The sequence below is a fragment of the Scophthalmus maximus genome, chromosome 20 (genome assembly GCF_022379125.1).
Source record: "Scophthalmus maximus strain ysfricsl-2021 chromosome 20, ASM2237912v1, whole genome shotgun sequence".
Classification (NCBI taxonomy): Eukaryota; Metazoa; Chordata; class Actinopteri; order Pleuronectiformes; family Scophthalmidae; genus Scophthalmus; species Scophthalmus maximus.
In genome coordinates, this window is record NC_061534.1 from 1,583,524 (window position 1) to 1,607,568 (window position 24,045).

Consider the following 24,045-nt stretch of genomic DNA (forward strand, 5'->3'; position numbering starts at 1 on the left):
CAGTCGGGAGGAAGGGGCCTTAAAGAGACAGGACCTGAAACCAAGGCTGTGAGGAAAACTGATTATGTGAACATAAGTTATTGATGATAGCCCATGAGGCTGCATAGGGCCTGTGTGTTTCTCCACTGAGGTATTTCATTTGTAAAACTGACATATTTTCCGCGTTGCCAGCGGCAGAAAACGTGGTTCATCATATTGTTCCAGGCTCCTGCCGTTTGTTTACAGTCTGACACTTGACGCCCCCGAGGGGCTTCCTCTCCCTGCGCGTCTCTCTGCCTCCATCAGGACGCAGCGGCTCCGCCTCGGATGCTGCTGCTGCTGCTCATCTGATTACCAGGATACAAGAGCTGCGTATCCTTAAAGCGAGACCCGTCTTTAATTAACGAGACAACCGGAGAGAGAGGAGAGAGGAGGAGGAGGAGAGAGACGGAGGGGGAACAGCATCCGGCAGCCGCCTCCATCTTCTCCTCTGCCTTGAGGTTATGGAACTATAGCTGTCATCTGATCCTGCAGCACCCCCCCTCCCCTCCTCCATCCCCCCATCCCCGGACCACACGCGCACTGTCCGTGCGTCACGCTCGTTCCTCCTGCGTCTTTTCCTCCGCTGGCCGCGTCGCGACGCCGGGTCGACTCGCTGGCACCCAGATTTGGTGACTCGGCTCTTCCTTCACGTCTCCACGGCCTCTGTTCAAAGACGTGAGAGCATCCGCGTCCTTCTTTTTCCGCCCGTCCGGCCTTTTTCCGCATTTCTGCGCTGTGCCGCGGACGCGGTGCCGCGGACGCGTTGCCGCCGCCGCCGCTGCAGCGTTAGCAGCGTACAGGTCAGTCGATGAGACGCGGCGCGAGATAACGCGACGTGCCCGCGGCACCGCATCTGCGTTATTTCACCTCCTCCTCCCCTTGCACGGACTCGGAACTCTGCGTAACGCGCGCGTCATCTCCGCCCTCGCTTTGAGCGCGGATGCGGTGTGTGCCAGGCCGCTCGCTGTCTCCTCGTCCCGGCGGCAGGGCGGTCACTGAGTGATCCTCTGGGCTGGTGTGGAGAGGAAGGTGAGTGTGGAGGAGGGGGTCTGCGTCCCGCAGAGAGGGAGCGCGGCAGGATGGTGCGGATCGCCAGCGCGTTGGGGCTCGTCATGTTCAGCGTGGCGCTGCTCATCCTGTCGCTCATCAGCTACGTGTCCATCAAGAAGGACTTCCTGCTCAGCACCCCCAGATACGGACCCAACGGAGGACCCAGGATGTACATGTTCCATGCGGGGTTTCGGTGAGTGCAGCAGGCCAGATGATGAGCTGCAGAGGGGAACTGCTGCTGGTCGTCAGTTTACATCAGATTCATATTTATTTCTTGTGCTGACGTGGTTGGAAAAAAGAAGCTGGATTTAAGCTACTGATGTCTCCGGTGGTAGCTCAGGGGTGTCTTGGTTTGTTTGGTTTTGAAACACATGAAATCATCATATGTTATGTTACCTATACGCAGACTGTTTGTGTTCATGGATTGGAATCTTAAAGTCAGAAGAAAACACGAACGTGGAGAGATGAGATATCAGTGGCTGGTGCAGGATGTGGCCCTGTGCTAATCACACTCAGCTGGAGGCCTCTGAGGCCTGACCGCTACTGTACATGCAGCAGTATTTTCATTCTACACTAGTTAATAGTCAGATTGCAACATAAATTTGTATTTTTAGACAAAAACACAAGCGTCCCCATATCATTTTTATTCCTACTGGGCTGCTTTGTGTCGACAGTTTGTGTATAAAGAAACCGTTCGTTAAGTTTGCTTTGGTAGAACTCGAGCGACCTGCACATAGACCGCTGACCTAAACCTCATCCGACGCCTTGAGGACGAACTCGGGATATTTTGGAACTGGAATTGAACCCGCGACGCGTTCGTGGACTAACGCTTTAAAACGCTCTCTCGCAGCTAAACGGGAGCAGATTCCTGCAGTCAGGTGCTAACATCTGGTTGAAAGACTTTCCCAAGACTTTCCCCTGCTGTAACTGACCGACTGATCATAGACTGTGGATGGATGTAAAGATGGACGACGCGTCTCCACTTTCGCCCGTTGTACAAAAATGAAGCTCAAAATATCTCTGGTGCGGGCGCAGCGGCAATCCTGTGCTTTTGACGTCAAGGAGTGGAGCCATGGTATCGAGGTCCCGCCCACACATGCGCTCGCTTGACTAATCACGAGTCAGTCTCAGCTGTCAATCATGACGTCTCAGCCCGTTTTATAGCATCAAGTAACTAAAACCAAACTTATCTGAAACATGAACACTTGAACGTACGTGAGTTTGATAAAAACAACCTAAAATCTATAATTTCTTTGGAAGAAATGTATTTAATGTGACTTTTCAGTTTGGCCCATTTCCCATCTGCTAACATGGAGGGATTGTGACCTACAGTCAACCGGAAGCGATACAGATAATTTGGCTTCACTTTTGGGTGCTGTCATGTCGTCCATCTCGTACACTCTTGACTAGCAGTTGTAAATTTACATGTAGGCTGACGTCTTTGGGAACTGCATGAGTTTAGGTGGACCTACAGTCTTGAAGAGAGAAAACATATGTGATGAACCAACAAACCTCAAATTAATAGCAGCTTCCTCCACCAGACTTAATGCGTTCTGTGGCTGATTGTTGTTGGGGGGGTTTTATAAATAAGAAAGCAGCTTTGCCCCAATAACAAGGTCTAAATGTGGAACGTGTTGATGTGTATCAGCCTGAAGGAAAAGCAGGACATCTGTCACTTAATCCCACAGCTGTGAACTACATCAGCTGCTTCACTCACAGCTCTTCGGTCTCTCCCTTAGTCACTTCATTGCCAAGAAGTTTCATTCTTATCGTGACGAATTGTGTAGGAAATTATTTAAATGATCTGAATAAATTGTTTAAATTCTTCAAAAGTTGCATGGCAAGAAGGTTTTTTGGTTCAAATCCCGGTTTTGGACCAACCAACCACGTTCTCCCGGCATATGCGTGGTTTCTCTCCTGGTTCTCCGACTTCCTCCCACAGTCCAAAGACATGCAGATTGTATAAGTAATGGAGCTGATAGCTGCCTATGTTAGCTGCCTTGGGCCATGACATCATGATTCTATCTTGACCATTCGCAGTTTGATGGATAGGACTCGGATCGACAAGAGGGATGAACTAGAAAATACTTCCCTGGCTCTGAGATGTGAGGCTGTGGAAGTCGTGAAGTCGAGGACAAAAAGTCTTAAAAGAAAGAAAAGGCCAATGCTGGAAAAAACAGGAGCTAATATCACAGAGTATGACGGGGCTTGAATTAATAGTTTATTACTAATACGTTTGTGCACCTGGAACGCTTTCAGGCTCTAGATTTCCTCTCCAACAGCAAGAGTTCCATGAAATTTACTGAACACACTGAAGCCTTGTTTATACTCAGCCGAGTGTCCTCAGGCACCCGGCTTTGCAAATTGTGGCATGGTCATGCATCTCGCCAATTTTATGACTATGGGCACTTGTTCCTTTTCGAGATCCAGGAGAAAGAGGTTCATGCAACCAGTGAGTGAAGAATTTTGTTTTACCAAAGTTGGCTAATTGAAGTTAGTTGAAGTTGAGAGGTAAAGATGAGTTATACCAGGGAAATCATACCAAGTATTTTTGAGGCACGGAGGAACTTCCCCATAACTTTGACACAGTGGTTCTGGTTGAGCTAAGTGCTAACATGCTCAGAATGCTAACATGCTGATATTTAATCAGGATGAATGTTCATCATGTTCACTGCCATTGTTTGAGTCCTGTTATGACTGGAAGCCAGTCTAGAGTGTACCCTTCCTTTCAAGCAATGTCGTCTGGGATTGGCATTAGCTTTCCTCTCACCATCAAGGATTAGCAGTCTTTCAGAAGTCAGTCTTTGTTTAGCACATTGTGATGCCAAAATTTGTCAATTACCACTAAAAAGAAAGTACAAATGAGGCTGATGGAACTTTTGCACAAACCATAGTATTGGACAAGTATTCGTCCAGCATTCGGTGAAATATCCCCTGGAGAATTCAGGGGATCCTCAAAGTATTCATCACCCGGGTACCATGAACGTCTGTTCAAAAAATTTCGCTATGCGTGTAATGAGCGAGAAGTTTACCACCTGCTGGTGGCACTACACTACTTAAGTGTTTTATTGTTGCAATGATCTGATATAGAGTACGTATGTGGAATGCACCTTAATTCTGCATGACTCGTCGTCACAGAGTCTATTTTAGTTATTTCCTCTCTGTCACCAAAAATGTCATTTTAAAGTAACTGATGAAGATATGAGTGAGTGAGTTTGTTGTTGTTGTTGTTTTTTGCTTGTGTTCCACGTCCCCGCTGCAGCGAGAGGCCGCCTCGCAAACCAGACCTGAGGTGAATACAGAGTGCTGATGTTTTCATGAAAAACACAAGGATGTACTCTGTTTTTCTGTTTCTTAATTTTTATTTTTCCACAGCAGTTTGATCTTCACCTATGCTTTTCTATCTATCTATCTATCTGTCTATCTACCATCTATCTTTTATGGTATGACAGCTGCTGATCATTTGACGAGACTTTAAAATATTCAGTCTTGTAAAAATCGCAGCAGCTTCTGCTTCATCTTCTTTTAGCCAGGATGAAACTTGCAGCCATCAAAGCACTTGTGTCCCGTACGAGACAAAAATAAATATTTAGACCCAAAGTTTTTGTTTGGTGTGGTGTTGGATTTGTAGCAGCATAAAAAAATCATGTGCATGTAGTTAGAATTCAAATAATTTTTTGGATAATATTTCCAAATTTTCCCCAGATTTCATTTTTACCGAGGTATTTTTATCAGCAGATTGGTGTCACATGATCTCATTGTTTCACTCTTTTAAGATAGAACTCTTATGCTATTAAGGGTCTTATACCTTGATACATATTTGGCCCAAACTGAAGCATCTTCAGATGCTTTCATACCTCCAATTATCTATCATTTGGGCAAATTCTAATCAGTATTTTATGCTGGTCCTGATTCAGCGCTGCATCTCTCTGGCCTCTGGAGCCTCGCTATCTGTAAAGATGGTGGACACTGCAACAACAAAATATGGCTGCTGAAGGTCTGACTGCCATCAGATCCAGGTCAAACAGTATTTATTAATACTTTTTGGGTTTGTTCTTGCCGGGCTGGGCACCACAGAGGTGGGGTTTACCATGTAGGACAGTATAGTTACAGAATGTGTGATCACAGAAGCTTTTACTGTTGGATTTTGTCAAAACCTCTGCGATCAAACCTCTGACTCAGTCGATACGGTAAACTCCCCCAACCTGGCTTTCTTTCCCGGAGGAACCAAACTTATACTTCCAAATACTATTTGACCAGTTGTGTCTGCCATAGCAGAGCCTTGACATTTTGATGTTCAGTCTAAGGGTATGCAGCAGAGAAACACGGAAGTTCTCTGCTTGAACCAACTGATATTTTAGGAAAATTATGTTGGTCTTCGTTGTCAGGTGCAAAGATTGGTTTCATCCAGTACAAGCATTGCTTAGCACAAAGACCTGAAGTGGGAAACTGCTAACCCTGTCTCCATCACGAAAGACACCTTCCGGCAATGCCAACATTGCCGGAAGGACTAATTGAAAGGTTGCATCTTGTTTTTATTGGACTTCCTCTACATCTGCACTGTTGGAATGTTATAGTCTTTTGGTAATTTTATAAAGCTAGCCTAACAGTTTACCTCTGCTTCTAGTCTTTGTGCTAGCTATAGGCTAAACATCCTGGACCTACCAGGCATCAGGACCACACGTAAATACATTCAAAATGTCAAGATTTCCATGCAAAGATGGAAAGAGAGAGAAACTTACAAATCATATACAAGGTTGATCTTTAACCTACTTATTCATGGGGATTGTCATTAGAGGTAACCTGAAGAGTTGAGGCATCTTGCACTACAAAAAAAGGTATTCATCTTATCAAGTGTTCTGACCTTATACAAAAGCATTTTTATATTTTACAGTGTCCTGAAATGCTGTTAACAAGGCATATTTAGGCATATTTAGGTTTGAACTGCTGATAAAGTACATGAAACTTATTTTGGATGAAAGTTATATTTCACTCTACATACTTAGTTTCAAATGAACCACGAATAACTTGCTAAGATGAACAAAAATGCTGCAATAGTTTGGCCTTATTGCTAATTTTCCTGCAGAATACTGAAGTGATTTTAAACTGAAATCACTAGCAGGAAAAAGGCTGTAATTCTGCATTTACACTCGAGCTCTTGGTGTAAATAAAACGGATCCGTTTTAACTGCAGTTGGTTTCCGAAAGGAGCTGAACTTTATATATTTACTCGGTGGCTCCTCAAACACTTGCACATTTAGGTTATTTTGTAGGCATTTTAGCTTTGTGAAGAGGGTGATATTCTGAAAATATCATTAATCAATCAGCTGAAGCTCTTTGATAGTACAGTTCTGGGTATTTTCATCACTTTGGCCATTATTTCTAAATTGATCAGACGGGTTCTAGAAAAACAAAGAAAAACTGTCATGTTAAGTATTACCCAATCCATACGTTGTCACAGATAACAGAACAAGTTCCTAATTCATGTGAGACCAACTGCATGTACTGTAGTTGAATGTGACCACAATGAGGGATTATTACATTTGACAATTTTTAATTCATGTACGAGAAAGTCAAATAAAACAAAGCACAAAGTAAAGTCTTTGTGTTTCTTTGCTTTACAAAAAATTATTTTTCACCAGTTGGGTGAACTCAGTACTTTCCAAATCAAGTTATTTAGATAACATGGCTAAACTCTTCACTTGTGTACAACCTGTCTGATCATCTGACTGCATTTACCTTTTCCAAGCTGCTAGTTCCTGCAGACCTTGTTCTAAAAGACCTAAAATGCTTTTCAAAAATATTTTAAAAGTGCAGTGCAAGTGGATGAAGCCGACCTCCTACGAATGCAGGAAGCCTGGTTTGACCTCCATGTCTCCTCCTGCTCCTTTTGTGCAGCTCCCAGCTGGCGATGAAGTATCTGGATCCAGCTTTCACTCCTCTGACCAACGCTCTCAGTGAGGACCTGCAGAATTCCTCTAAATGGAGGTACAACAGCAGTGCTTTTACAGAGCAGAGGTGGGTGATGCACACGCACACAAACACAAAGTCTCTCTTTATGTCGCATTTTCCAACAATTCTGGACGTTCAGGATGCTTTTAGCACTAACCCCTGTGACGCTATTCATATAAACAACTTTCTATTTCTTGAGCAAAAAGCACTTGAGCAATGTAGCAGTCACAATAAACAAGGTAAAAGTCACCAGTGTCTGCAAAGGACGAAAACTATTTTCGCAGTATGTATGAAAGTCACCAAATGTGAACTTCCCAAACTTTTAATTCAGCTGTTTTGGCTCAGACTAGTTTGAGATCAGTCCCAAGTTACCGAAAGTCCACGTCATGGGTATTAATCTTGCCAAGGCAAGTCTCAAGTCAAGTGTCAAGACTAAGGGTAAAAGCCAGGTATGGAGTTTCATCAATGTATGCCTCAAATTTAGGCCTCATGCTGTGTTCACACCAAACGCAAAATCGTGCAAGTTCGCGTCACGTTACTCGCGTGAGTTTGGCTGCCGTGAGTGAAGAAAGACAAACAAAGAAAAACACAACCCAAGAATATTCAAGGTTCTGGGTCAAAATCTGAGACTTACATAGTTTTGCTTTTAAAGCTACAAATCAGGTCAAATCTCAAGTAAGTCAGGTCGAGTGAGAGGTCCTTAATTTTATGGCTGACTCACGTCCACCCATTATTTTACTTAAAACCTTAGAATGAGAAAACATCCACAGTAATGCTCCTCCATCATCCACACACATTAATATGTGCATATCTGATGAAGGTTGAGGATTAAATCATCATAATCATTGTTTACATTTAGACTGATGGACGGAATGTAAATGCAGAACTGGTATAAACTGGTTTCATTTCTCTACAGTTCATCAGATCTGTTCACTGTTTGGTTTAAACCCCTCAACAGCTTAATCCACTGTTTGTCATTATTACAAACACACTCATATAATACTGAGTCGACTCAAACACATCTAACCTCATTTACCAGACAAGCTTACTTACATTAAGAATGTCGTAACGTCTAAAATGTCCTCCTGTCTTGCAGGAATGAGATCTCTCAGTACATCAACATCCCCCACAACTTCACGCTGACACGAGACTCGGTCCGGGTCGGACAGCTGATGCATTACGACTACTCCAGCCACAAGTATGTCTTCTCCATCGGCGAGAACTTCCGCTCGCTCCTCCCGGAGGTCTCGCCGATCATCAACAAACATTACAACGTCTGTGCCGTGGTCGGCAACAGCGGCATCCTAACGGGCTCGCGCTGCGGACCCCAGATTGAGAAGTTCGACTTCGTCTTCCGCTGCAACTTTGCCCCGACCGAGCTCTTTAAGAAGGACGTCGGGCGGAGGACCAACATGACCACCTTCAACCCCAGCATCCTGGAGAAATACTACAACAACTTACTGACTGTGCAGGACAGGAACAACTTCTTCCTGAGCCTGAAGAAGCTGGACAGCGCCATCCTTTGGATCCCGGCGTTTTTCTTCCACACGTCGGCCACGGTGACGAGGACGCTGGTCGACTTCTTCGTGGAGCATCGAGGTCAGCTGAAGGTCCAGCTGGCCTGGCCTGGGAACATCATGCAGTACATCAACAGGTAAGATACACCAGAGTACCACACTACCACCGCCAGATCCATTGTCAGTATCTCCAAATCTAGATCAGATCTTAACATGCAGACATGTCAACAAACTCCAAGTCAAGGGATTGAGATAACAAGGAGCGAGAAATTGAGTTTGGTTGCTACTCAGTAGTTTTACAAAGAACAATTTTGGGAACGAGTAATTGCTGCCTGGATTATGATCCGTATGTCAAAGTTTCCTCACCTACAGTTGGACCATCTGATATGGATCGTCAGTCCAATCGACTAAACTACATGTTGCTCGAGACTCACATTACTCAGTTGTTCTTTATAAAAATGTGTTTACCTGTGTTGTAAACGTTTGTAGGGTTGTTTTTTTTGGAACCTGGCTAACGTGTGGTTATATTGTAATGAACTGTCCTCTATATAGCAAAGAGGAGATTTAGGCTCCAAAGCCGGATTATAAGAAAACAGCTCTTTAGTGAAAGGTATGGTGCAGAGCTGTGTGTGTGTGTGTGTGTGTGTGTGTGTGTCTGAAGAGAGGGATTTAAGTCTGGCGCTTAGTGTTGTAGCAGCAGAATGGACACCTCGTACAGTAGCCTAATCTTCACCAATCCCATTAAATCTACCTGCTCTGGAAGTATTACTGCGTTTAAGCAGCTCAGGCGTCTTTCAGCACCTCGAGGACTCTCCGAGACGCTTTTGTTGAGGCCGGTCTGGAGAGGTGCCCCTCTGTGACGCTGCAGAGCAAGGCTACCCGGTGAAAGCATCGCCACTGATCAGATTATTGTTATCTGTTTCTCATTTTTTTTTGTATTTATCTCGCTCGAGTCATTTCTTTCAGTAACAACTCAGTCTCACGGTCTTAATGAATGACCTGTAGAAATAAATGGACGAAACCTTACACGAACACAAATTCGGACTTTCCTGACGTTATCGCTCCAATTTTTTGATTTAACGAAATTCTGATTTTTGTTTATCTTTAAAATGACATATACTATAATGCTATTGTGAATTCAGTCGAATGGCATCAATCTCATTGTTTGTACTATGTACTATGTACTATGTACAGCTCTTTGAGCTACTGCAAGGCTTTTATTATTAAAACATCCAGACAGGAAGTGCTGAGGTTAACTGACTGTAGCTTCAGAGAAATAAAAATGAAGAAACACTTTCAATTAATTAGTTAATGAAAAAAATGTGTTTGTGTTCGAGTAGAGCAACTCGGAGCAACAGAGTGGTGAATCTAACGCGTCTCCGTCGTTCCAGTAATTGAGTAAGTGCTGCGGAAATGAATTCATCCAAATAACAGGTAAAAAAGAGGAGACAATCAGGAAACACAAAGATAAAGAGCTGGTTCTCTGCAAATTGACACATGGTGAGAATTAAGGTTTTGACGTTCAGATTTTTACGTGGATTAAAAATGGTTTCATTATCAAATAAATGTATTTATTTTACATAAATTATATGCCTTTTCAATATCAACGCTTTTATTCTTTTTTTTGACAATGGACTATAACGTCAAATTAAGGTACTCTCAATCATCTTTCCACTTGTTCTTTACAGCTACTGGAAAACCAAGCAGCTGTCGCCGAAGCGCCTGAGCACCGGCATACTGATGTACACGCTGGCATCGTCCATGTGCGACCAGATTCACCTGTACGGCTTTTGGCCCTTCGGCTGGGACCCCAACACGGGTAAGGAGCTGCCGTACCACTACTACGACAAGAAGGGCACCAAGTTCACCACCAAGTGGCAGGAGTCCCACCAGCTGCCCGCCGAGTTCAAGCTCCTCTACAAGATGCACATGGAGGGGCTGCTGAAGCTCTCACTCTCCCACTGTGCCTAGGGCGGAAACCGACGCAAGGCACAGCGGTTCTTCGAACTCCACGTCGACACTTCCACAGGCCGGAGTTGACAAAGTGACGAGAAAGACAAAGGTGGGATTCGTGGGATTTCGTCAAAATGCCAAATCTTGGCAAAAAGGTTGAGTTAGTGAAACAAGTTCTTAAACTGTTTTCAACCCGATGTCCTGCACCCAAGATGAACCGTTTGTATAAACCGCAACAACTCGAGAAACGAGGCATATTTTTTTTCTACTGCTCGAGAAGCTGAAGTCGAACTGGACTGCAGTTGTTTTGTTGTTGTTTTATTGGGAAAAACTGGCTACAAGCTGCACATCTCGGCAGCATTGTTGTTCTGCAGAATATCGCTGGCTCATGTTACTTAATGGTGTTTTTATCACTCATCTCTCTTGGCTCTTCAGCTACAAATCAGCACATCGACCGTTTAAAACACCAGGGCTGTATTCAGACTGACGTTAGCGCCGCATTAAGCAAAGGAAGAGATCCCTGCGTTCACTCTCATGACACCACTGTACTGATGCAGTTTCAGGTGTTTGCCAACAGTTGATTGAAACATCATCAGGCACCATGTTGGACATGCAAGTGCACATTCCCGCAGTCATAGAGAAAATTGATGATTCTGTGATGGTTTTCCAGATGATGTAACATCTTTGTCTGGTATTATTATAAACCCTTGAGCAGTGTTTTGATGTATGAAAAGCCTTCAGGTCTTTTATTAAACTGGATCATGTTTCATTGTTTCACCAACATCCAATGAGGCGACATCCCCATCACCTCTGCATTTGCTTTTTAAGGCCACGTCCTTTCAGTCAGAAGAAATTTTGTGTGGTTGTAAGCAAAGGACAGTTTCCCAAATCTTTCCTGAATGTGGACCAGACTTCCGAAATGACAACAAAACAACGTAATCATAGGCAGAGGTTCTTGCCTTGGCTCATTCAAGGGACATGTCAGAGTACACCTCAATTCTCAAGGTTACAGGGAAGGAGGTTCCAGTAATGGATAGTGTAGTGTTCCTGTCCCTGTGTTCTCCTCCTAAGGGTCAGTGACACGGTAGGCCATTATCACAAAGGAGGGCACAAATATCTGTTTCTGTCAAATACGTTTTCTTTCTTGGGACGACAGATGAGCTGCATTGGTTGTCTTCCGTGCCACAAGGGATAAAAATAGCAACTGTTGTGATCTGGGCCGGGCCTTCGCTGAGCCGATCACCCATGTCCAAAAGAAACAGGGAAGGACCCAAATGCAGACTTGTTATGGAACCTGGTAGTGTCATAACACACAACTGTAAAGACTTAATAATCAGACAGGCTGTGTGTACTCAAGACATCTGTAACAGCTGGAGATGGACATTGAAATTCAACACCATAGGCATCAATGGTCACTGTCTGCTTGTCACGACAAAGGTACCACGACAGCTCCATCGTTTAGTTTTTTTTTTAGGTGACAGCCCTATTTTGTAAGGATTGCTAATGTTAGCTGGGTGGTCATGTCGCAAACACTATGCACTGTATTCATCTGGAAGATTCCCTTTCTGCCAGTTTGCTGCCATTCTGTCCTCAATCACATGATGATTATTTTACCCCTTCATTTTTTAGCTTTTTAAAAAAAAAGTCAGGGTTAGAAAATAGGTGTTGTACGAATGATAGAATAGCCTTATGAACAGATATGCTGGGAGGACGGTGAAGGTGATCAATTAGCTCTGATAATAACTTGTAGAAATCCAAAAATTGGTCTCAACTTGACACTCATGCAGAACAACGGTAAAAACTAGAATGACACACGATAGACCCTTTATATTCAATCTTATCACAACAAATTGCACAAACTCACATATCAGTCCCCTAAATATTTTATTTTCATCAAGATCCATGAATTATTCCCTGGGAAAGCAGACAGGAAATTAGAGAAAACGTCCCATCGTTCCATGGTTACAAAAAGTGATAAAATTATTCCCGGATCTGCCCCAAATTGAATGGATACTTTCTTGGCCCAATGTTCCATCCTCCCACCAAGTTTCATGCAAATCCATGGAGTAGTTGTCATGTAATTCCTGCTGACGAACCAACAAACCAACCAACAAACCTACAGACAGGGGTTAAAATATAACCTTAGCGGAGGTAATTATGATCCTCAGTGTTCTGGATATTTGGATCAATATTATTGCTTGAATATTGGGAAAAAATAGTTTAGCTCTGTTTCATTTTAGCATAGATTATGCATGTAAATTCTGTTTCATTTTGTAAATGTGATTATGAAAAGATAATCAACTACAAGGGCAGATTGTTGCAGCTGGATTATGACTTTACAAGGTGAAAGGAGGTAAACTTTGGTCCGAAATGCTCAAACGTTGGATTTGTTCCACCTCCATCCGTTTCCTGATCCATGAATTATTCCATCAGCTGTCAGCCTACCGCCAAACCCTTACTTTCCACAATGCTTCATAAAAGACATACCACTTCCTGCACCGACACTAAACGCTGGCTTTGGGCGAAAACTATTATTTAACAGTTTTGTTCAATATGAGCATAATTCAAATCTTCCACATTGTAAATTTTATGTGAAAACAACATTTTGAATATCCTATAGCAGTGCTGCGATTTAAATTTCTGTCAAACAACGACACTTATTGGATTAAACTAAATTTGCATTAAACTATTTTGGGTCATGGGTTTTTTTGTCAGGTTTTCTTTCATTTTAATGGAATACCCACCCACACTCCAAACATTTCGTGACAAGAATTTTGGCCTCCTTGGCCTCCCATAGGCTGTGTGCGTTTGTATACTCAGGTTTTTCGTGAATGGGTACAGTTTTACAAAATAACATGTATTGTTGCTTCCGTGTGTGTTTTTTGTGGTTTGTTCATGTTAATGTCTTGCGGTTTCATCTAGTCATTTGTCATTTATTAATAGATTATTGATCTGATTCGAAACTCTCGGTGATGTTCGCTTCCCTGCAGTTTTTCATATTTTGGCTGTGGGAGAATTTCCATCGTATTCTGAAATATCCAGATTGTTTCACACATTGTGTTTGCAACTGTATATGTGTGTTTATTATTATTATTATTATTGTTACTGTTGTTTTTTATTAAGGGGGTCAGGGATCAGGTGCGTCGTCAGGCAGAGGTTCATTGTGTTGTTTAACAGGAACAGGAGGGATTACAGGTTACAGTTAGATGGTCACGTTGAGGCAAATGTGATTTCTTGTCATATCAAATGTGAATTCTCATTTTCGACGTGTTTTCTTCTTAAAGGTGGTGACTCGTCTTTTCTTCGTGTTTTTTTCATGTATTTTCATATTTGCTGCAGTTTGTCGTTGAGACAAACGGAAAATGTAGAAACTGGAATTATTTTTGTAATCTGCAGCTGAATTTCAGCAGTTTTCTCACCTCAAGCTTGTTTTTTTTATTTGTAGTTTCCTTCGAGTTTTATTCTGAAATAAGATTTCTGTGACTTGAAACGTGATAATTTCAGGACTCTGGTGAAAAAAGATTGTCGGCACGACGGTTAAATTCCCTATTTAACAAGAAAAATACGGTTATTCTATGACCTGAGCACATTCAAACATGTCACCTTTCATTTTTTGTAATATAAAACGTCATGACGCATCAGGCAACGTTTTTCAAGAATGTATTCCTCTTCATTTTGAATGAAACTCAGATATTAACGTGCCTGATTCCATTCATATTGATATGTCTTTAGACAAGAGTAACATATACTGAAACCACGTTAAGATATCATACACAATACACTGTAGATTAAATATGTTTTAATCATCCGATACTTGAAATAAAAATATATCTACTCTGTATTTATTTCATCGAGTTATTAAAATGAATGAAATTATCAATTTGTGATTCCTGTCTTGTTTTGAGCTGACAATAACTGATCATTCCTGAAAACTGTAAATCTGTTGTTTATTAAAAAAATTAACATATTTTGAAGTTTGTTGCAAATATTTGGAGATGGGTGGAGACAAAAGCAGCAAAGCCTCCAACTCTGAACAATGCAGAATATTTATAAGCTCCAACTTCCTTTAAATAACTTTTTTTTGACATGATGAAATGATAAGACTCGAGACACTTACGCTGGCCTGGTTTGAATCTTTATTGTTCGTTAATAATTGTTTTAATATTTACTATTTTTATTATTATAAGGACAATCTGCAGGTTATTGTTTTGGTAGCCTGAATTAATTCTAACATTCTTTCAACAAATCTTTATGACGTCACAGTGAAGTTGACCTGTTTGATCTATTTGACATTGAATATAATAATTTTTATTATTTCATCCTTTTAGATATTTATGACTTCAGTTATGGCCGTGTGTGAGTGTGTGTGTGTGTGTGTGCGTGTGTGTGTGTTTTCTGAGATCACAGTGACCTTTGACCCCTAAATTTGACTCTGTGGACTGACAGAAAGAAACATGGGAGGTGGGAGTGAATTAAAAGTGCTTCCCTGTGTGTGTACAAACTTATTATTATTATTATTATTATTATTCATCTTCAAAATTTTTATTCAAATTCTAATCAAGTCCAAGGACATTTCCCTCAAAGCGTTCGTGACATGTCGGGTTCATATTTTAGTAAAGCGAGGACATTTTTTTACAAGTATGAGGAACTTTTCATTAAGTGCAGATGTATTCTAAAAAGTGAAGACATTTTGTGTTTGAATTATATAAGCCGATGCAAACACACAGAAAACAGATGATGATGTCAGGCGGGGGCGTCCTGCAGGTCAATACTTTTGCTGCTGTTTTTTTTACGGAGGAGGCTTGTGATGAATTGTCCCGCCCCCAGAGGTCAGAGGTCACAGGTCCTCTGAGCGGTGGCTTCGGAGCTGAGCAGAAGACGAGACACAGAGAGGGTCAGAACCAGTTGTTTCATAACTATGATTTTGATTCAATTGCAAATTACCAGGCATCAACATTTTTTAATTTTAGAAGTGAATCAGTTTGTAAACTCTTGTCAAAATTAATAAACACAAGTCTCAAGGGTTAAAAAACAAAATAATATCTACATCAGTGATGTGAAATATGACTTTTTGAATTGGCCTCTTCTCATTTGCACACACACAGACCTTCCGTCCCCCGAACATGTGATCAATCACTTTCTGCCGCTGATGAATGATGTCATTATCTTCTGTGCCAATAGATCCAAAATAATCAATGATAATTGTAATGATATTGATAATGCAAAACTGAAATAGCTTGTACGACATAAATGATGAACAACAACTGAATAAATTAAATACGAAATAAAGACGAATAGAAAACATGTTTGTGGACATTTAAAAAAATAATTTAATTAGTATTTTATTTTGTGTGTAATGACATAAAAAAGTTTAATGTTGAGATAAAATATATTTATTCTCTAATATTTAAAAAAAAAAGAAAGAGAAACAAATCGGCATAAGAATGTAGGTCAGCGTGCATGTAAATGAAAGAAGGTCAGATGGCGAGCGCCAGGGGTGGCTGACCTCTGACCTCTGACCCTGTCAGCCATGCTGCCTCATGTCAGCAGCTGCTAACAAAAGAGAAGCTGCACGAGTCAACAGCTGGATTTACGTTTTTGATTCCTGCAGCAGGAAATTAGCTCACGGCAGCAGAGAGAAATAGAAACAAGCATAAAACAAACAAAGAAATATAATATTCTAATCAAACAGGCAATAAAATCTGTAAAACAATTCTTACTTGTTGTAATTAATCATAATACAGTTTAAATATGATGCAAACACACTATAAAAACAGAACAGTGAAAAGTGCAAATGTACAAAAAAACATTAAGAAATAAAAAGATATTTTAATTTGTTCAGGCTCATAAACCAAGTCTAATAATCTCCTTTTCTCTCCAGTTCAACCATGCAGCGATATTAAATTTTAATGCAGCTTTTCCTCCTCCTCCTCTTCCTCCTCCTCCTTCTCTTTGATCAGAAGTCTGGAAAATGCAGAAAGTCTCGTTCCTCAGTCTGCAGCCGTCGCGCTGATGCTTGGCACCGCCGTCTTATTGGGCTGAGAGGAAATCAATAAATCAAATGTTATGATTAAAAGAGCAACACGCCAGAGGACATTAAATAATCATGCAGGGAGGAAGAGGAGGAGGAAGAAGACCCCCCTCCCCCCACTTCGTAGTTAATAAGTGACCACTCTGCTGCCAAACATATTTCCTCTTCAGACACCAGGATGTTTTGGGGATTGTTTTCTATTTTTATTATCATTATAATTTTACAAGAAGGTGTCGGATCAAATCATAACAACTCATGAGTGTTTTTATGTAAAGATGTTTTTAATGAGCAGTGTCACTGAGCAGGACCTGGACTGTACCAAGTGCCTGTCCGATTAAAGGGGGGTTTGTTATTATTGTTTTATATGAACAAATTTTTCATATTATGTTGTGTCTCTTTGTTTCATTGTCTGTCATTTGGTCTGGCCCCTTTGCTTCCGTCAGAGGCTGCAGGTCAGTTTTCTGTGTCGTCACTTTTTTAAAGATAGTTTTTGTCAATATTTGCTTTCGCTTTGTCTTTTCATCAGGGAAAAGACAAATTATTTAATGCATTAATACAATGCAAAACGATAGATGTGAGTGAAGAGCTTGATTTTCAGGTGTCAGACTTTAGATGTTAGTTTGTAAGTTTTTCGAGATCTGAACTTTCACCAATCGCTCGACAGAAACAGATGTGAAATGAATTGTTGTCACAAAGGGGAGTTCTCTATAAACATCTGAATCTGGTGTTTGGGAAAGTCCTGATCAAAATAACTATTTACACATTCTTTACAACTTTATATTTGAAAGGATTCGAATCACTGAGAGTCAAAAAATTTCAAAAACCATATTGACAAGGTTTAGACGAATTTTATCTCTGGTATTGTTTGAATAACAGAGCAGGAGACAGATTTTTATTTAATTTATTTCAATTTGCAAACACTCAAAATGATTTGACATCTACTGCAATAATAAAACTTCTTCACTTTAGTTTCATTTAATATAAAAAAAACTAATGAGGTCAAATGGCTTTTAATGCATATGTCTGTGTTATTTTCTTTAAATCTTTGATTTTAGATTTGTAAATTCCAGATTTGTATTTCAATTCATATTTTTCTTGATCATTTCCTGTTCGCACTGAGCAGCACGTTGATGGATCATAGTTTTTTTTAGTGGAATAAATTCAGGCAAGATATATATATAAAAAATATAGACATAAATGTAGATCAAATTATGTTTTAAAAAAATACAGTATTTTAACATATATGCTTCATTTATTTTTTGGGCCTGTGCTGTATGTACTGTATTATATTACACACACACACACACACACACACACACACACACACACACACATACACATACACACGCACACACACACACACACACACACACACACACACACACACACACACACACAGTGTGTGGAGATGTGTTAACTGATGTACGCAGCTGAGGAGTAAAGCTGCTCTCAGATCACTGAGAGGAAACTGAGCTCACATGGAAATTCATCACTAATATTGATCGGAATTAGCATGAGTTGCCTGTGGCCATGTTCCCTCTGATGTTTGCTAAGACAAAATATGTGTGTGTGTGTGTGTGTGTGTGTGTGTGTGTGTGTGTGTGTGTGTGTAAGTAAGTGTGTCAGCTGCAGAGTGTTTAATGAGAGGAGACGATGAGCTCGTTAATGATGTGAATTATGAAAAGTATCCCAATTAAATATAAAAAGTATTATTTCATTATATGCATGCATATATTTATATGTCACAAAACATAAAATCTGTTCATTCTGGGTTTTCACTGAAGTAGTTTAATTTATACCAGGTTTATTTTACAAACACTGTGAATAAGATTTTAAAACGTGTTGTAACTTAAAGTTTATTATAGTTTATTATAAAAACATTAACATACAGTATTTTCAAGAATTACGCAGCGGCTCATTAAATTATTTTATTCATTACTCATTATTTTCACTCTAGAGTTAAACCGCAACTGTGGGTTTCTGGTCAAATTTACATGAAGTAAAATGGAACAACTAAACTGATTTCTCCAAGTGTAATATCTTCACCATCTACTGCATCAATCCATAACATATATTTATTGATTCTTTATGTATAGTTTTGGTCTCCCGTTCTATTCACTTCAATCTTATTTTCTTTCTTTTGTGACGTGTTAATATCTGTGCTTCTTTTTCTAATTCTGTTGTACGATGTACAATAACAAAAGAGGGATTTTGATTCTGATTTGAATTAAAATATGAAAAATAATATAAATGAAATGTCCTTTTTACTATCCATTTAAGTATCTCGGCCCAAACAAAAGTTACATTCTGAATCAACCTTATTTACTGTAGAAGTAGTGGAAACATGTACATTTACTAGTTCTATAATAACAATGTGTTGGTAATTGGTACTTTAATGATTTTCTATGACTCAATTGCTTACATGTGGCATGGTATCATATAATTTGACCAACTTTGAACGTATATTGATTAAAATCTAATAATGTGTCATGTAATGTCAATAATATTATTATTAACATATTATTATTATTTATTGCACAAAACATGATTAATAAAGTATATTGCTCATTTACGTTCTGTTGCTTCATACTGCTTTGCATGGCTGCATGAACTGAATTATGAATACGGACAATATGTGTTTATGTCTCTGCTTTATTTTTATTTAGTTAGACTTCTTCTTGTATGATTGAGTTGTTGTTGTCTTACTGTTGTAAATTTTTTTAGCCATCACACTATTGATTTCTGGACATAGAGGCAGATGAATATCTGGTATACAGACATGTTATTAATGTACAATTACCTAAATAATAAAATGATTGAATTGACATAAATATTGCATGTCCGCGGAATCAGTATCTTAAATTTTTTGGTTTACCAGTTCAACTAGTTTTGCTTCTTTTTTTCTTTTTTCTTTTCGTTATAGTGAAGCTGTGAGTTCTTTAGTCAGATTTTTTTAACAAAACTCAATTTTTTTTCAATGGCCGCTCTGTTTCAAGATGGCCGGAGTTTAGCAACAGTCCAAGAAGGCACAATGTCTAATACGCACATTCATCCGGGCGCGAGATGAAAGGCAGTTAAATGAGAGTTTATTTAGAGCTGGAACCACAGCGACGATGGCGTGCGTTCACATTTGAATACAGCGGGTCGCCTCCGCACGCGGCCATTGTGTTCCCATTAAGAGCTGATTTCACGGCCAACAGAACCGCGACAAAGGAGGCAGCAGGTCCGAGAAGTTTGAAAAGACTTGACGAGAATAAAGGAGGAAGAGAAGGAGGAGGAGGAGGAGGTGGAGAAGAAGAATAGAAGAAAGAAGGAAAATGATGGAAGCGTGCTTTTCTTTTTCCAAATGGAAATCAAACCCAGTTAACAAACGTGATCTCTGATCCATCTCAGTATATTCTCTATCGTCTCCAGGTTTTTAATCTCAGTGTTTATCTCAGTGTATATATATATATATATATATATATATATATCGTTAAACTGTATCACCTGTATACATGGATGTTTATAAAGCTCTTTTTTATTTCCACACATTTAAACGTAATATGATATACCTTCCCAAATTTTCTATATAGTGAATCTATATATTATCTTTATATTTAAATCAACATAAAAACAATATTACATTTACTTATCTCCAACAAACTCTGAACTATCGACATGTTTACCATATATATTCATGTATATATATCTATATATAAATCTGAGTATATATATAAAGTATATACAGTACATTTCCATATCATCTCTAAAATCTGTATAATCTGTATTTATTAATATGCCCATAATTACCTATAACTCTCTTTCTGCCCATATCGGTAAAATCTCAAATATCTTTACATATTTCTATGATACATATTTCTACTGTATGTACATTTGTAAACCTTTTATTTGTTATTTCTTCTTTTAAAGTCTCTGTTACCTCACTCATCTCTGCTTTATCTCAAAATTAATTTCTGAATCTGCACTGCGTAGTTATACAAATCTGTATACGTCATAATGTATACCTTTTCTATAAGAATAAATCTCAGTACTTTTCAGTGTGTCTACCATACATATGCATACCATACATATACCATAATATATAATAAAATGCTGCTCTATCTATATCATATATCTCCAACAGCCACACTAAAATTTCAGTTTCCTTCTGTAGAAATCTCTATATGATTTCCTTTATATATATATTTATGAGCCCTTATGAATACAGAATATACATGTACAGTATTATAAATGTAAATCTGTACAGTATCTCTGTTTAATCATTTTTACCTATGATACATTTACATTTCTTTAGATTCTCTGACAAATATCATTATAAATTTGTTTTACATACATATACTTTACATACATATGTATGTAAATATCACCTTAAAATATATCTGTATAAATCCCATAATATCTGCAGATAACAAGATAATACGATTTTTTTAAGGTATATCTGTAATCTGCCTTGATATTTTCTCGATTAATTTGAATAACTTTAGCTTCATGACTCTGTTACACACGTGGACAGAGTCTTTCTGCAGCTCTTCTCTCCGTTTTTCTTCTCAGCTCATCAACATGTCGTTTGTATCTAACACCAAATATGGCCGTCGCCACCAAACACACCAGAACACACTCGCCAGCAACAACTCACCCCTGCAGGAGGAGGAGGAGGAGGAGGAGGAGGAGGAAGAGTTTACAGCCGGACAGATGGAGCCCCATCCAAAAACTGCTGGGTCATTTAGAGAGAGAGAGAGAGAGAGAGAGAGGGAGGATGACACTGGTCGTAGTGAGAGAAAAGAGAGAGAGAGAGTCAGTGGGACAGATGCGAGGCAAAGCGGAGCAGTGTTTGTCACTAACGCTGTGGATTAGCATGTGGTCTCCAGCACAAAGCTGCAGATCAATACTGCTGCTCTGTACACAGCAGATGGCCCGGGACGAGAGAGAGAGGGAGAGAGAGAGATGGAGGGAGAGGAGGAAATGATCAACCTGCAGCTCTGTTCACTTCTTCTTCTTCTTCCTCTTCAATGTCTCTCTATGAGCTGTTGAACAGAGCAGCTTGTTTCTCTCAAAGACGACGTGTATAAAAGTCTGTTTCCTGTTGTGACCACAGGATGTTGAGAAATGTTCAAATTGAATGGAGCAGTTTTGGTTGAAGTGATACTTGTAGGTAGGCCGAGGGGAAAACCCCCAATGAATGAATGTTGCAAAATCAAAAGTGCAGATGTTTCAGCACATAGATATAAAAATAAAACTGTATTTGACAAATGTTTTTTTAATTTCACGTGAACCAGACGAACTTTCAAATGTTCAAATGCTTCTTATCTGATAGAATCTGTGGAACAAGTGCAGTGTTTGACATCGTCGCAATGTAAAGCCTGAAAGTGGACCGCAGCCACAAGGAATTTGGAAACAACCGCAGGTTGAATTTGGACATTAGTGTTAAAACGCATTGGAGGAAAGACATTGTACAGAAGCAAAAAGAGCAAATAGAAGCTGACAAACAGAGATCAGAGCGGCGAGTGACACGACATGGTGACCCTGCACAGAGGAGCTCCACAGGCTAATGATTATCTCACTTCATCTGCCCCACGAGTGACACGACTCACCTCTGCTGCGTGTTCACCGACGTCAAACGGCTCCACATCGCGACCGCGTTGGAAGAAATAATCCATCAGTGATTTGTTACGCACGTTTGACTTTACACGTTTAACTTTTGCTGTTGTATTGACAGAAAAAAGTTCTTCAAGTGTCTTGTGACACTGTGTTTCTTCTTTCCATTAAAATCGCATGAAAATAATCCAACCATGATTCTGTGTGTGTGTGTGTGTGTTTGTGTGTGTGTGTGTGTTTGTGTGTGTGTGTGTGTGTGTGTGTGTGTGTGTGTGTGTGTGTGTATTGATTCTCAGCAGCCGTCGACCGTTGACCTGTTATGACAGTTGCAGTGACTTTACGGGAAGTTAAAGTTGAGGCCTTTGTGGCAAAGGCTCATGGGACATGTAGTCGTCAGACACCAGAGTTTGTGTCAGACACTTATATCTATATAAAACTCATGCTTCCGACTCATGAAATAAATCGCTGATTAGGGGGGCGGAGCTTTAGTCGATGCCTGGCAGTGATGTCAGCGTTTCGTCTACATCAGCACATTGACTCCAAACTCTGTCTCCTCCTCCTCCTCCCCCTGCAGCTGCTCCTTTAGTCTTCCTCCTCCCCCCGTCTTCTTCTTCTTCTTGTTCTTCTCCTCCTCCTCCCCACTGTGTCGCTCCTCACCTCATCCCTCCATCCAGTCCTTTGTCTCAACCACTTTCCAGCTCGTCTCCCTCCACCTCCTCTTCATCATCCGTCTCACACTCTCTGACTCTCTTGTCATTTTTCCTCCTCATCCTCCTCATCCTCCTCCTCTCCTTCTTTCTTTCTTCTTCTTCTTCTTCTTCTTCTCTCCTCTCGCTGCTCTCTGGAATCACAGGTGGAAATAAGACCTGGCGGCCACCTCTGCCGTCGGCGTCCCACAGAAAGACATGCTGAAAGTGTAGAGAGAAGACAGACAGGCAGGCAGACAGACAGACAGAGGAGTGGAGGGACGGACGGACGGACAGACAGGTCGTCCCTCAGCAGACCCCCTGCCTGTCTCTCTGACAGCTGATCAAAAGGAGAAAATGGGTCAGGCTTCTGTTCTCCTGTCCTTAATTACACAACAGCCTTTAAACAAAGCAACATCTGCCCAACTACCCATCCTCCTCCTCCTCCTCCTCTTCCATCTCCTCCACCTTCCTTTCCTTCTTCCCTCCCTTCATCCACCGCCTCCTCCACCTTCTCCTCATTTTCAGGCTCGTGATTTGTGGAACACTTTATCCGACCGGTCCCGCAATTTAATAAATAACTTCCGAGACACTTCCTTATAAGAACTAAGGGTCAAACTGGTTCATTTCCAACACAGAGGGAGCAGAAGTACATTATTTATGTATTTAAACTTAGACCACATTATGAACAGCAAAACATTTTTTTGTCTGAAACAGTACAAGTGAAATATATCCCATGATGTCATGGTTGTGTGTGTGTGTGTGTGTGTGTGTGTGTGTGTGTGTCTGTAAGTGCGCGCAGTTATTGGTAATTTAATACAGAAAAAGTGACTTGTTGTTTTTGTTGTTGTCTTCTTTTATGATGATGGATCAGTGAGCGAGAGGCAGACGCAGGCAGACGAGAGTTATTCAGCAGCCATTTGTCCTTGGAAGTGTAATGAATTGTAAAGTGAACAGGCTACAGGCCATGATGCTCTTTCAGAGCAGCTCCCACGCTCATCACTCCGCCCGGAGCCCGTCGATAGCGTCCCGCCGTCCCAGCGTCCCGCACCACCACATCATTTACTCTGCAGCAGCTCTGCACTCAACACTGTGATCTGCACAGCTGCAAACATCTGCCAAGCTCCACACACAACAGTCCAGCCTGCAGTGATGGGATGAGTAGTGTCGCTTCACAAAAGGATAAAATATGACTAGTGTACAATCTGTCGGAGGAGTTTGTTCAAGTATGATGTGTG

At 40.5% G+C, this 24,045-nt stretch overlaps 1 protein-coding gene and 1 long non-coding RNA gene across 3 annotated transcripts; one reads left to right on the plus strand and one right to left on the minus strand.

Moving 5' to 3' along the window:
• The first annotated feature begins 276 nt into the window (after positions 1–276).
• Positions 277–14,372, plus strand: st8sia3 (ST8 alpha-N-acetyl-neuraminide alpha-2,8-sialyltransferase 3). 2 transcript variants are annotated; one of them, XM_047329513.1, is made up of 5 exons: positions 277–1,264; positions 4,334–4,363; positions 6,969–7,088; positions 8,119–8,676; positions 10,228–14,372. In XM_047329513.1, exons 1-5 carry the CDS (start codon positions 1,101–1,103, stop codon positions 10,508–10,510), a joined length of 1,155 nt encoding a protein of 384 aa, XP_047185469.1. In that variant the 5' UTR covers positions 277–1,100; the 3' UTR covers positions 10,511–14,372. The 2 variants fall into 2 exon arrangements, with proteins under 2 accessions (XP_047185469.1, XP_035464148.1); XM_035608255.2 differs by lacking the exon at positions 4,334–4,363 and having other exon boundaries at positions 282–1,264.
• Positions 8,514–22,541, minus strand: LOC118284996. Its single transcript, XR_004785008.2, has 3 exons — positions 22,118–22,541; positions 15,265–16,530; positions 8,514–8,648 (listed from the first exon to the last, which is right to left on the minus strand). It is a non-coding gene; the product is annotated as an uncharacterized LOC118284996 (long non-coding RNA).
• Positions 22,542–24,045: the final 1,504 nt, after the last annotated feature.